We start from the raw sequence: 13,837 nt of genomic DNA on the forward strand, positions 1-13,837 counted from the left end.
GTGTTATACGCCGATAAATACGGTATATACATATACATACACACACACACATATACATACACACATACACAGGGTTATGGAAATAAAAAACTGTATATATATTATTAAAACTATGAGCTAATGTTATGTTATATTATATATATATATATATATATATATATATATATATATATATATATATATATATATATATATATATATATATATATATATATACACACACACATATATATATATATACATATATATATATATATATATATATATATATATATATATATATATACATACACATACATACACACACACCTATAAATATTAGACATTGCAGTCTATTGAGAAGGCAAATGTCCACGTCGTCCTAGTGCCAGTAACAGCACTCGGAATCTCCACGTGAACCCGCCCAAAATCCCCCTCGGTCAGGGGCTCCATTCAAGATTTCACCTTGTTGAGTTTCAATGATCATGAAAACAGTGAGAAGTCTTGCCAGAACTAAACAGGAAGATCTTGTCAATGATCTCAGGGTAGCTGGGACTAAAGTCGCCAAGAAAATAATTTGTAACAAACCATGTCATTAATGACTGAAATCTTACAGCGCCCAGAAGGTTCCCCTGCTCAAGTAAAACATGTACAGGTCCATCTGAAGTTTGCTAATAAACAGCTGAATGATTGGGAGGTTCATTGGCAAACTTCAGACAGGCCTGTACCTGGGCTTTCTTGAGCAGGGGGGCCTCGTGGGCGCTTCAGGATTTCAGTCCTTCATGGAGTAGTGTGTTATCCACTATTTGTTAATTTGTGTTTCTTTTATTTGGGAATAATCACACCAACTGATGTAAAACTTGTCACTAAGCTGCTTGGTGATAATCTTGTAGCCCATTCCAGCCTTGTGTAGGTCAACAATCTTGTCCCTGACAACCCTGGACAGCTCTTTGGCCGTAGCCATGGTGGAGAGTTTGGAATCTAATCAATTGCTTTTGTGGACAGGTCTCTATTGTACGAGTAAAAAAAATGATATAAGGACCACTCCATTGAAGGCCACATTCACATGGTGTAAAATAGAGAACATGTGCAAACATTCTGCACATTTGAAAAAAATCAGTGGGCGCTAAGCCCACATGAAAATGCGCCATCTCATACGGCAATGGATTTACAAGAAAAATCCACAAAAAGAATAGACAAGTCTATTCTTTTTGTGGATGCGAGAATAGAGATTTCTGCGGCGGATGTTTTTGCCGGGTAAATTCCACCGTGTGAACAGTGCAGCAGAATCCCATTGAAATCAATTTTTTCCTTTACTGTATACATATACACACACACACACACACACACACACAATACGGTATCCAAGAGACATATTTATATGAAATTTCAAATCCATAAACTAAAACTTACTGAGCCTCCATGTTTCCAACAACCCGTAAATAATTTTTGTGTCGGCGAAGTCTGCGTTGTAGTTCATGAAAAAGGTGACGCAGTTGCATGAAGATGACCAGGCTTGCCATGGAAAGCCAAATGTTGCCAAATAACTAGCAGACAAAAAGAAATAAAATAAAAATAAATAAGAATAAAAAATAAAAAAAACAATAAGCAACTAGCAAGAACCATTACAGGTCAATTTTAATATTTGTTTACAATTTTAGATTTAGAAGAAGACAAAATGCTTACCAACATATGAATGTGATGCATGAGGTCCATAGAAAGATGACTGAGCTCCATTACAAAATCTGTGTAATAAACATAAGTCCCTTTGCCTTCCCACGTTCCGTCATGGTTAAGATCCCAAAGGTGAATCACATAACTGCAACAAAAAAATAAAATGCTTTTTTATTTATTTATATTGTATTTAACATAGTAACAGCATGTAGTATTCATATGTACTCACTGCAAAAGACATTTTTAAGCCATGTTCACACAGCAGAATTTCCAGGTGGAATCTGCCAGAAAAATTCAGCTTGCAAATTCTGTTGATTTGAATGGGATTCTGCTGCACTGTGCAAACGGCGGAATTCACAATTTTGGTATCAGCAGTAACAACAAACAGGTTCATTGTTTCTGCGGATTCTGCTCAGAAATGCATTGCCACCAATTTTTGGCAAATTTTTGAGCGATTCTAGTACTGGCAAAACATGTAAGTGTGCAGAATGCCTGCCTATGTTTTTGGGAGCACACGTTACGCATATTTCCCAACATGTGAAAATAGCCTTAATAGCATGTGGATTCTGTGGGGCAAATTTACAACTGCAAACTCTCCAGAATTCCTTTGTACTTTGCACGTAAAGCTGGGGTGCACGCCTTGCATTATTTTAACAATTTTCTTTATATTTTCATACTTTGTCCGACAAAGAGCTGTGGCTTAGCGATAAAAACTTTTGATGTGACATTAATGTACAGCAACCATTAAAAGAGATATCCTACTGGAATATCCTGGAATAGGGTATATAGAAGTTATGTTGTAAAGGGTTACTGTGCATGAGATCCCCTCTATTAGTAAACACAGAAAGCTGCTGCAAATGGCTAATTACCATACAAACCATATTTCTCCTGCAGCTTTACTCACTGGCCCTACTCCTCCGCTTCTGCACTCCGACACCACCCAGCCCCAACATCACTGGAACCAAGAAGCAGAAAATAACTGCAAGGACCGTCCGTGTCAGAAGCGCCAAAAGCAAAGGAGTGGGAGCTGTTTTTTTTTTTATTATTTCTTCACTGCACCTGGAGGTATCAGCTAAGAATACTTTTAACTGAATGAACTCATTGTTTCCATCTGTAAATCAATAAAATCAGTATGGCACCCCAACAACCAATGCTTTGTCAATTATTAGGCAGCACACTTTACATTGTGTAACAACAAACACACAAACAGCTAAATAATGCAAGTAGAAGTACACTACACACTATGATACATCCAATGTGAACCATACAGGAGGAAGCTACCCTACTACTCACCGCAAGACAACATGGGCTGTTCTTGTTGTCACCAGCATACACTACACAAGGAAAGAAGGCAGGTGTTAGAGTATGAATGACCTGATGTAACATAGAAAGATACTATAATGAATGCACAGTGTCACTTGGCAGTATGAATGACCTGATGTAACATAGAAAGATACTATAATGAATGCACAGTGCCATTTGGCAGCAATGGTACTACTAAATTATTGCAATTTAACAGATGCAACTGTAAACTGAATGAAGTAATCGTCATGACTAATAAACCAGCATAAGGGAATCATATTACAATACAAGTTAATAGTTTTATAATGGTATTACAAGCTCACAACGAAGTCCACCTTGCAATAACTACACAATAAACGTGATCATTTATCAAAACCGCAATGTAATGTGTGACATCATGGGCACTAGATTCAGGCTGGCAGCAGATCTCTGTTCATTTAGAATTGGTAGCGAATGTATGGTATCAATATACAGTGGATTAAGACTGAGATGGGGGGGGGGCACAAAGATTTTTTCCTATAGAGTTAGTAAACCAATAATGTTTGGACATGGAAGGCATAATATTGTCTGTGGGGCACTTAGGGGGCATCATACTGTTAGAAGCCATTATATAGTGTGGGGACACTAAGGGAGGTATTATAATATGTGAGGCCCATAAGGGGGGGGTGTAATGAGGCTGGGCACTTTATAAGAAATAACCCAAGCCAAAATTGAATGTTGTGACATTTAAAAAGAGCATGGCCTAAAATAATCATTTATTGGATGTAATCAAGAATAAATGTTAAATTAATCGTGTGATTTTGATTTAGGTTTGCCTAAATCAGCTGTGCCTCCAATGCCCCTCATCTGTGGGGGTCTGAATGTCAGAGATTCAGGATGAAAAACACTGTTCATTTAGGCTCCTCATTTTAGGCTGCTGTCACACTTATTTTTCTACCTATCCTTTCTTTTAAACCCACTGATGCTTTTAATTAAAAACTGCATCAAACAATGGCAATGTGTGATTTTGAAACAAGTGTAACGACAAAAATCTGGCCTCCAGAAATGTCCATTAGATGACTTGTAACAAAACGGGCTGGTTTTAGACTCCATGAACCAACAGTATCAACAAGTGACAAGAAGTCTGAGAGACAATAGCGGTCACACTGCCCTACGAAATGGTAGACTAAACAAGAATACATTTACATCACATACAAATAATTTCTTTACTTGCCTCAGCAGCCATGAAGGCCAGTGTGTGCATCCCGTGGGCATATCCAGCAAACATACATAGCACAGCCAAGCAGCAGCACACCCCAAGCATGGCAGAGAGAAGAACTAACACACGAATATGGCAGCTCATTGGGGTGGTGGGTGAAAAGGACAACTAAAGGGTAATAAAAAGAAATATTTAACTCAGAAACAAGTATTACAGACATTCACCAAGCTTTATGTTTGTTGTACGTACGTATTCAAATCTGTCTCTGCACAGCTGCACCATGAGATGAAGGAAGACCAAGCCTGCAAACCACAAGAACCACAGAACAACCTCCTCCACAGTCTGCACATTCAAGACTCCGAAGATGAAGATGAACTTGTAAAAGATAAAATTCCAAAACTTGTCCTTCAGATGCTGCAAAGACAGGAAATGGCAGTGAGACAAGGTAGGCACCTACCAACAAAAAGAGAATGCATAAATCGGAAAATTACCGTTGTTAAAAAGCAAGATTTTATGTTAAATACACTGTTCAAAAAATAAAGGGAACACTAACACAATGTAACTCCAAGTCAATGACACTTCTGTGAAATCACACTGTCCACTCAGGAAGTAACACTGATTGACAATCAATTTCACATGCTGTTGTGCAAATGGAACAGAAAACAGGTGGAAATTATAGGCAATTAGCAAGCCACCCCCTATAAAGGAGTGGTTCTGCAGGTGGTGACCACAGACCGCTTCTCAGTTCCTATGCTTACTGGCTGATGTTTTGGTCACTTTTTAATGCTGGCGGTGCTTTCACTCTAGTGGTAGCATGAGACGGAGTCTACAACCCACACAAATGGCTCAGGTAGTGCAGCTTATCCAGGATGGCACATCAATGCGAGCTGTGGCAATAAGGTTTGCTGTGTGTCAGCGTAGTGTCCAGAACATGGAGGCGCTACAAGGAGACAGGCCCGTACTTCAGGAGACGTGGAGGAGGCCGAAGGGCAAAAACCCAGCAGCAGGACCGCTACCTCTGCCTTTGTGCAAGGAGGAGCACTGCCAGAGCCCTGCAAAATGACATCCAGCAGGCCACAAATGTGCATGTGTCCACTCAAACGGTCATAAACAGACTTCATGAGGGTGGTAGGAGGGCCCAACACCGTGCAGGACATTTGGCATTTGCCAGAGAACACCAAGATTGGCAAATTCACCACCGACACCCTGTGCTCTTCACAGATGAAAGCAGGTTCCCACTGAGCACGTGACAGATATGACAGAGTCTGGAGACGCCGTGGAGAATGTTCTGCTGCCTGCAACATCCTCCAGCATGCCCGGTTTGGCGGTGGGTCATTAATGGTGCGGGGTGGCATTTCTTCGGGGAGGGGGGGCGGACAGCCCTCCATGTGCTTGCCAGAGGTAGCCTGACTGCCATTAGATACCGAGATGAGATCCTCAGACCTCTTGTGAGACCATATGCTGGTGCGGTTGGTCCTAGGTTCCTCCTAATGCAAGACAGTGCTAGACCTCATGTGGCTGGAGTATGTCATCAGTACCTGCAAGAGGAACGCATTGATGCTATGGACTGGCCCGCCCGTTCCCCAGACCTGAATCCGATTGAGCACATCATGTCTCGCTCCATCCACCAACGCCACGTTGCACCACAGACTGCCTCAGGAGACCATCTGCCACCTCATCAGTAGCATGCCCAGGAGTTGTAGGGTTGATTACCATTGATAATTTGTGTGTGATTTTGTTGTCAGCACATTCAACTATGTAAAGACAAAAGTATTTCATACAATTAGTTCATTCGTTCAGATCTAGGATTTGTTATCTTGGTGTTCCCTTTGAGCAGTGTATATTTTTAAGAATTTTTGGTGATTTTTTTTAATTTTCCATTTTACTATCTATATTTTTAAATAATCTTGAAATCGAGCAGTTGACTGAGGTGCACATAATAGCTGTTGTTCACAGAACATCCCCCCCCCTCCCTTTAGAATGACCTCTGAAAAGTTTACCAAGCGTGCGCAGAGGCCTTACCCGTTTATCCTAATATGACAGCTTTAATACACTGTTGCCTAGGTCCATGAGGGCTGGTATAAAGCATCTCTCTAAATGCTGTAAAAAAGCTCAGGCAAGGTGCTGGTCCCACATGTACAAAAAAAAAAAAAATACTGTAAAAAGTTTGCAGGGCTCGCCAAACTTTTGGGAAAATGTTAGGTTCACAGCAAAACAAGTTCTCTGAACTGTCAGTGAAATAAGCTTTTAAAACATGAGTATATCTAGCAAATTTTGTATTGTTATTAACTCTAAAATAAAAGATGCATAAAGTGGCACTTTATGTTGGCAGATACCTGCCTGTGTAAAAATGCACAGAGGTAGAAGAAGATGCAATGGCTTTTTCCAAGCTTTCCAAAAATGATCACTTTTTGTGCCTCAAATTGGTAAAAAACCTGTCAGTAGTGAAGAAATTGTGGTAGCTGTAGCCAGCAGGCATTGGTGGACGAGTGGTAGCTGTAGCCAGCAGACAGCAGAAAGCAGGCATTGGTGGACTAGTGGTAGCTGTAGCCAGTGGACAGCAGTGAACTAGCAGTAGCTGTAGCAAACAGTCATTAATGGACTAGTTTTAGCCTTTTGAAGCTGCTCCATGTGCTTACATAGAGCCGTAATTCCTAAACTCAGACCTTGGCTATGCCTTACTTTCTTTTTGCAGAGATGGCTCTGTGTTTGGTTTGTTGCATATGGTAAAATCTTTCTCAGAGGATCTATTGGGGGGGGGGGGGGGGGAATACAAAGACCGTGGGTATATGCTGCCGCTACTAGTAGGCTGACACTAGGCAACTAAAAGAAAGCCGGCCCCTCCCACAGACCCGCCTACAGACTCTGAGCTATCAGTTTAGTCCCAAAGAAGTAGGAGAGGACTGACAGGGGTAGGAGAGGACTGGCAGGGAAAGAAAAAACAGCAACTGTCGGAGGAAACCACAGACAAAAAATAACCGTACCAACCCTCGGACAGGCAACCGAACCAAGGACACCAGAACAAAATGGGTCCCACAATGGATCCTGCGAGAAAGATTTTACGGTAAGCATAAAAATCTACTTTTCTTGTTTGGCTCCATTGGGGGACACGGAGACAGTGGGACGTACCAAAACAGTCCCCGGAGTGGGATAAAACTCAAACTCAGGTGGAAGGCTGGGCCACAGCCGTATGTAACACCTTGCGACCCAAACCAGCGTCAGCGGATGAAAAGGGTAGGCACCTTGCAAAGTTTTGTAAACGTGTGCAAGGACGACCAGGTGGCTGCCTTACAGACTTGCAAGGCCGAAGTCCTGTTGCAAAGAGCCCAGGAGAGAACAGCAGCGGTGACATCAGTAAGCTCCGCCCATCCCCCAAGCCAGATGCCCAGAGCGGAGCTAACGGAGGAGATTACTGAAGATCCCCGCCACGGAACGGGACAAGGAGAGTACGGATGTAATCAGCGTCACCTGCACTCTGTCGATATCGACAGGTTAGTGCAGGTGACAGATTTCCTTTAAATATTAACCCCTTAAGGACCGAGCCCTTTTTCACCTTAAGGACCAGAGCATTTTTTGCAATTCTGACCACTGTCACTTTAAACATTAATAACTCTGGAATGCTTTTAGTTATCATTCTGATTCCGAGACTGTTTTTTCGTGACATATTCTACTTTAACTTAGTGGTAAAATTTTGTGGTATCTTGCATCCTTTCTTGATGAAAAATCCCCAAATTTGATGAAAAAAATGAAAATTTTGCATTTTTCTAACTTTGAAGCTCTCTGATTGTAAGGAAAATGGATATTCAAAATAATTTTTTTTTGGGTTCACATATACAATATGTCTACTTTATGTTTGCATCATAAAATGTATGAGTTTTTACTTTTGGAAGACACCAGAGGGCTTCAAAGTTCAGCAGCAATTTTGAAATTTTTCACAAAATTTTCAAACTCGCTATTTTTCATGGACCAGTTCAGGTTTGAAGTGGATTTGAAGGGTCTTCATATTAGAAATACCCCATAAATGACCCCATTATAAAAACTGCACCCCCCAAAGTATTCAAAATGACATTCAGTAAGTGTATTAACCCTTTAGGTGTTTCACAGGAATAGCAGCAAAGTGAAGGAGAAAATTCAAAATCTTCATTTTTTACATTCGCATGTTCTTGTAGACCCAATTTTTGAATTTTTGCAAGGGGTAAAAAGGAGAAAATTTTTACTTGTATTTGAAACCCAATTTCTCTCGAGTAAGCACATACCTCATATGTCTATGTTAATTGTTCGGCGGGCGCAGTAGAGGGCTCAGAAGGGAAGGAGCGACAAATGGTTTTTGGGGGGCATGTCACCTTTAGGAAGCCCCTATGGTGCCAGGACAGCCAAAAAAAAAAACATGGCATACCATTTTGGAAACTAGACCCCTCAGGGAACGTAACAAGGGGTAACGTTAACCTTAATACCCTACAGGTGTTTCACGACTTTTGCATATGTAAAAAAAATAATTTTTTTTTTTACCTAAAATGCTTGGTTTCCCAAAAATTTTACATTTTTAAAAAGGGCAATAGCAGAAAATACCCCCCAAAATTTGAAACCCAATTTCTCCCGATTCAGAAAACACCCCATATGGGGGTGAAAATTGCTCTGCTGGCGCACTACAGGTCTCAGAAGAGAAGGAGTCACATTTGGCTTTTTGAAAGCAAATTTTGCTCTGGGGGCATGCCGCATTTAGGAAGCCCCTATGGTGCCAGAACAGCAAAAAAAAAAAAACACATGGCATACCATTTTGGAAACTAGACCCCTCGGGGAACGTAACAAGGGGTTAAGTGAACCTTAATACCCCACAGGTGTTTCATGACTTTTGTATATGTAAAAAAAAAATTTTTTTTTACCTAAAATGCTTGTTTTCCCAAAAATTTTACATTTTTAAAAAGGGTAATAGCAGAAAATCCCCCCCAAAATTTGAAGCCCAATTTCTCCCGAGTACGGCGATACCCCATATGTGACCCTAAACTGTTGCCTTGAAATACGACAGGGCTCCAAAGTGAGAGCGCCATGCGCATTTGAGGCCTAAATTAGGGACTTGCATAGGGGTGGACATAGGGGTATTCTACGCCAGTGATTCCCAAACAGGGGGCCTCCAGCTGTTGTAAAACTCCCAGCATGCCTAGACAGTCAGTGGCTATCTGGCAATACTGAGAGTAGTTGTTTTGCAACAGCTGGAGGCTCCGTTCTGGAAACAGTGGCGTACCAGACGTTTTTCATTTTTATTGGGGAGGGGGGCTGTGTAGGGGTATGTGTATATGTAGTGTTTTTTACTTTTTATTTTGTGTTAGTGTAGTGTAGTGTTTTTAGGGTACAGTCACACGGGCGGGGGGTTCACAGTAGTTTCTCGCTGGCAGTTTGAGCAGCGGCAGAAAATTTGCCGCAACTCAAACTTGCAGCCTGATACTTACTGTAATCCTCCGCCCATGTGAGTGTACCCTGTACGTTCACATGGAGGGGGGGGGGGGGGGGAAATACCTCCAGCTGTTGCAAAACTACAACTCCCAGCATGTACGGTCTATCAGGGCATGCTGGAAGTTGTAGTTTTGCAACAGCTGGAGACACACAGGTTGTGAAACACCGAGTTTGGTAACAAACTCAGTGTTTTGCAACCAGTGTGCCTTCAGCTGTTGCAAAAGCTACAACCCCCAGCATGTACAGACAGCGGAAGGGCATGCTGGGTCTTGTAGTTATGCAACAGCCGGAGGCATACTACATTGGCTGGGGATGCTGGGGATTGTAGTTATGCAACAGATGGAGACACACTGGTTTGCTACTTAACTCAGTGTGCCTTCAGCTGTTGCAAAACTACAACTCTCAGCAGTCACCGACAGCCAACGGGCATGCTGGGAGTTGTAGTTATGCAACCACCAGATGCACCACTACAACTCCCAGCATGCACTTTAGCTGATTGGGAGTTGTAGTTATACAACAGCTGAAGGTACACTTTTCCATAGAAAGAATGTGCCTACAGCTGTTGCAAAACTACAAGTCCCAGCATGCCCATAAGGGCATGCTGGGAGTTGTGGTGGTCTGCCTCCTGCTGTTGCATAACTACAGCTCCCAGCATGCCCTTTTTGCATGCTGGGAGCTGTTGCTAAGCAACAGCAGGAGGCTGTCACTCACCTCCTGCTGCTGCTCAACGATGCCGCCGCACACGTCAGTCCCTCGCCGCCACCGTCGCTCCTGGGGCCCCGATCCCAACAGGGACGCCGGGGATCGGGGTCCCCAGCACCGGGGGGGTCGTCTTCCCGCACCCGCTCACGTCCTCCCCTCCGGAAGAGGGGCGGAGCGGGTTGCGGGAGTGACACCCGCAGCAGGCACCCTGATTGGTCGGCCGGGAATCCGGCCGACGAATCAGGGCGATCGTGAGGTGGCACCAGTGCCACCTCACCCCTGCTGGCTCTGGCTGTTCGGGGCCGTCTCTGACGGCCCCGATCAGCCAGTAATTCCGGGTCATCGGGTCACTGGAGACCCGATTGACCCGGAATCCGCCGCAGATCGCTGGACTGAATTGTCCAGCGATCTGCGGCAATCGCCGACATGAGGGGACATAATGACCCCCCTGGGCGATATGCCGGGATGCCTGCTGAACGATTTCAGCAGGCATCCGGCCCCGGCTCCCCTCCGGCTAGCGGCGGGGGCCGGAAATGCTCAGGGCGTATCCATACGCCCTCGGTCCTTAAGGACTTGGAAACGGGGGCGTATGGATACGCCCTATGTCCTTAAGGGGTTAAAGGACAACTGCAGCGGAAAACACTTATCCCCTACCCACAGGATAGGGGATGTGTTTGATCGTGGGGGGTCCGAACACTGGGACCCCCCACGATCTCCTGCATGGGGCCACGGCTCCTCCATGTAACTCTATGGGAGAGGCGGGGAAGCAGCGATCGTGCCTCTCCCATAGAACTGTATGGGGATGGGGCAGGGAGGGGGTGTAACTGTCAACCTCTCAGACCGACGCTACGCACATTAGCGCTTACACTGAGCGCTAATGCCAGGGCCCCGTGTAGGAGATCATGGGGCGGTCCAAGTGATCGGGCCCCCGTGATCAAACACTTATGCCCTATTCTGTGGATAAGGGATAAGTGTTTTCTGCTGCAGTTGTCCTTTAATAGCCTATCCCAAGGAAAGGCCATTAGCTTAAAAATCCTGGATAACCATTCTAGTCTACTTATCACAATGACAAAATAAGATTTACACTATACTCACCTGTCTCTCGCTGACACGTAATGGACCAAACACCACATGTTGAATTACTTTAGCAACAAGCATTAGCAAGCAGCACACGGTATTCACCAGGACCTACATAGAGAGAAAAGACATGTTCAGCCTGTGCGATACTGCATACAGAATTTTTAGGAATTGTTTACACATTGCTCTTACTGGTAGTTTTCATTGAGTTTTGGGGCAACAGCAAGAAAACCATTTAATTTAAAAGAGAACTATTAAGTGCCTATTCACACTACCTAATCTACCTAGTGTGAATGGTGCAGCAGAATGGGAAACTGCTGTAATAGAACGCTGTTGTGGAATTCCTCTCAGATAATATGTAGGGGTTCTTATACTACTACTTATTGTAGAGCTGATTTGTGGCTTTGGCTTAAAAACAGCAGTGGCTTTTTCATTAAACTTTTGCAGTTGTTTTATAAGGTCAAATTCACATGTAGTGGATATGTGGCAGCAATTTTGCTTTGCAAGTCAGTTCTAGTAAATGGGGTTGTTTCAACAGCAACATATGGATGAAAGATCAATAAAGATGAATACGAGAAATTTCTGAAACAAAAGCTGCTGCAACAAAACAACAACTCATTCACATCCATTCATTTACAAACAAATGTATGTGTTACCTTCTGTGTCTCATTGCAAGCTTTGTGCCTAAATGCTATTTTAGGATTAATGTCTGTACTGTTTATCCGTGTAGGTAAAAACATATCAAGCTACAGAAGTGTCCAACAAACGGCCTATAGCCTTACGGGAGCTCTGCTGAGCTCTTGCAGTATTTATTTATTTTTGTTTCTCCCACCTGCTGTAACCCTCCTTCGAAAAAATTACTTTAACAAATCTATCAAGTCAGGAAACCATGCTCGTGTAGTGCTGGATTATGGCTGGTGGAGACCCAAAGACGGGAAAAAAAAAAAAACAACAACATCTTCAAGGACTTTGCTCTTCCCATGCTTAAATATTTATTACACAGGGAAAACAAAGTAGGATTTGAAGCCAGAACCCCAGTGCTGCAAGGAAGCAGTGCTTACCACCAAACCGCTGGCATGCATATGTCTCTTATATTTCTCTTTTGTATTTGAAAGAAAATAAAATTATATATACACACACATACATAGACTTCAACAAAGAACATCAGGGCTTCAAGGAAACAGAACCACCATGCTGCCCTACAGACAGCATACACTTGTAGTCACACTGGAGTCCTGTTTTCCCTGCGTGGTGGTAGAATTAGTGGAGCTACATTCAGAGGAGGGTGTGGATCAGGAGGGTTGCAAAGCTGACTGTGATGGAAGCATTGCCAACCCCTGTGACTCGGATAGGACATCAATAGGAAGTTCTTTATGTAAATAAACAAGTAAAGCTGCCCTGAGGCACAGAGGGGAGAAAGGTGGGACCTCCTCGGATCTCTTATACAGGGCCCCAGCAACTTACCCATCCTTGGCGTGCTCCATCCCCCACATTCTTAGACAGTGACGGGCCGCTCAAGCAGGACATTGCTGCGGCCAGTGACTGTCAGAGGGTGGTCACTTGTGCTCCTCCAGGAAGGTAGGGGCTGCACCACGCCAAGAATGGCTAAGTAGCCAGGGCCCTGTACAGGAGATCACGGAGGTCTCAGCGGTCAGACCCCTGGCGATTAAACACATCATGTGGATAGGGGATACATCTCTAAAAAGTTTAGTTCCCCAGAGTGTCTTTTTAACTTTGAATTTGTCATTCAAATTGGTAGTTAAGGGAACCATAATATTACTCTCTGACAGCTATGGCCAGCAGCACAGGTCACGTCTTGCACACAGAGGTGAGGTAGCTATTTTTAAGGGACAGCATCTTAAAATAGTTCACTAAAGCTACTGCTCTTCTGCTGTGTTACAGTTTGCTTCTTCTGACACCAGTTACTGGATCTGTACACATATCACTGTAGAGCTTTCTGCAACTAATTTACAGCCCTAATGGTGGTGAATAAGTATAATAAGCTCATAATCTTAACCCCTTAAGGACCAAGCCCATTTTGACCTTAAGGACCAGACCAACTTTATTTTTTAGTTTTCATTTTTTCCTTCTCGCCTTCTAAAATCCATAACTGTTATATTTCAATCCACAGACCAATATAAGGGCTTGTTTTTGGCGTGACCAATTATACTTTGTAATGACACCTCTCATTTTACCATAAAATGTACAGCGAACCCCAAAAAAATTTTTAGGGAAGAAATTTTAATGAAAATGACATGTTTTCTTTATTCTGTGGGTCAATATGATCAAAATGATAACCACGGCTAGATACTTTTCTATTATACTGCTTAAAAAATCTCAAACTTTTTGAACCTTTTTTATTATTTTATTTTATTTTTTATAAAATGTGACAAAAAAAACAGCAATTTGGGACTTTTCACGTTTACGCCGTTCACCGTACGGGATCATTAACAT

At 43.0% G+C, this 13,837-nt stretch overlaps 1 protein-coding gene across 4 annotated transcripts in view; it reads right to left on the bottom strand.

The window, feature by feature from the left end:
- The window catches only part of AMFR (autocrine motility factor receptor), a 66,820-nt gene that overhangs the window by 42,664 nt on the left and 10,319 nt on the right, over positions 1-13,837 (bottom strand). For all 4 annotated transcript variants that reach the window (XM_056526263.1, XM_056526262.1, XM_056526265.1 and 1 more), the window contains exons 2-7: positions 11,402-11,494; positions 4,403-4,567; positions 4,169-4,321; positions 2,947-2,987; positions 1,666-1,798; positions 1,393-1,526 (exon numbers count right to left, since the gene is read on the bottom strand). In XM_056526263.1, coding sequence (XP_056382238.1) covers positions 1,393-1,526; positions 1,666-1,798; positions 2,947-2,987; positions 4,169-4,321; positions 4,403-4,567; positions 11,402-11,494 — 719 coding nt within the window. The remainder of the gene's footprint in view (positions 1-1,392; positions 1,527-1,665; positions 1,799-2,946; positions 2,988-4,168; positions 4,322-4,402; positions 4,568-11,401; positions 11,495-13,837) is intronic.

This window comes from Hyla sarda, chromosome 6 (genome assembly GCF_029499605.1).
Source record: "Hyla sarda isolate aHylSar1 chromosome 6, aHylSar1.hap1, whole genome shotgun sequence".
Classification (NCBI taxonomy): Eukaryota; Metazoa; Chordata; class Amphibia; order Anura; family Hylidae; genus Hyla; species Hyla sarda.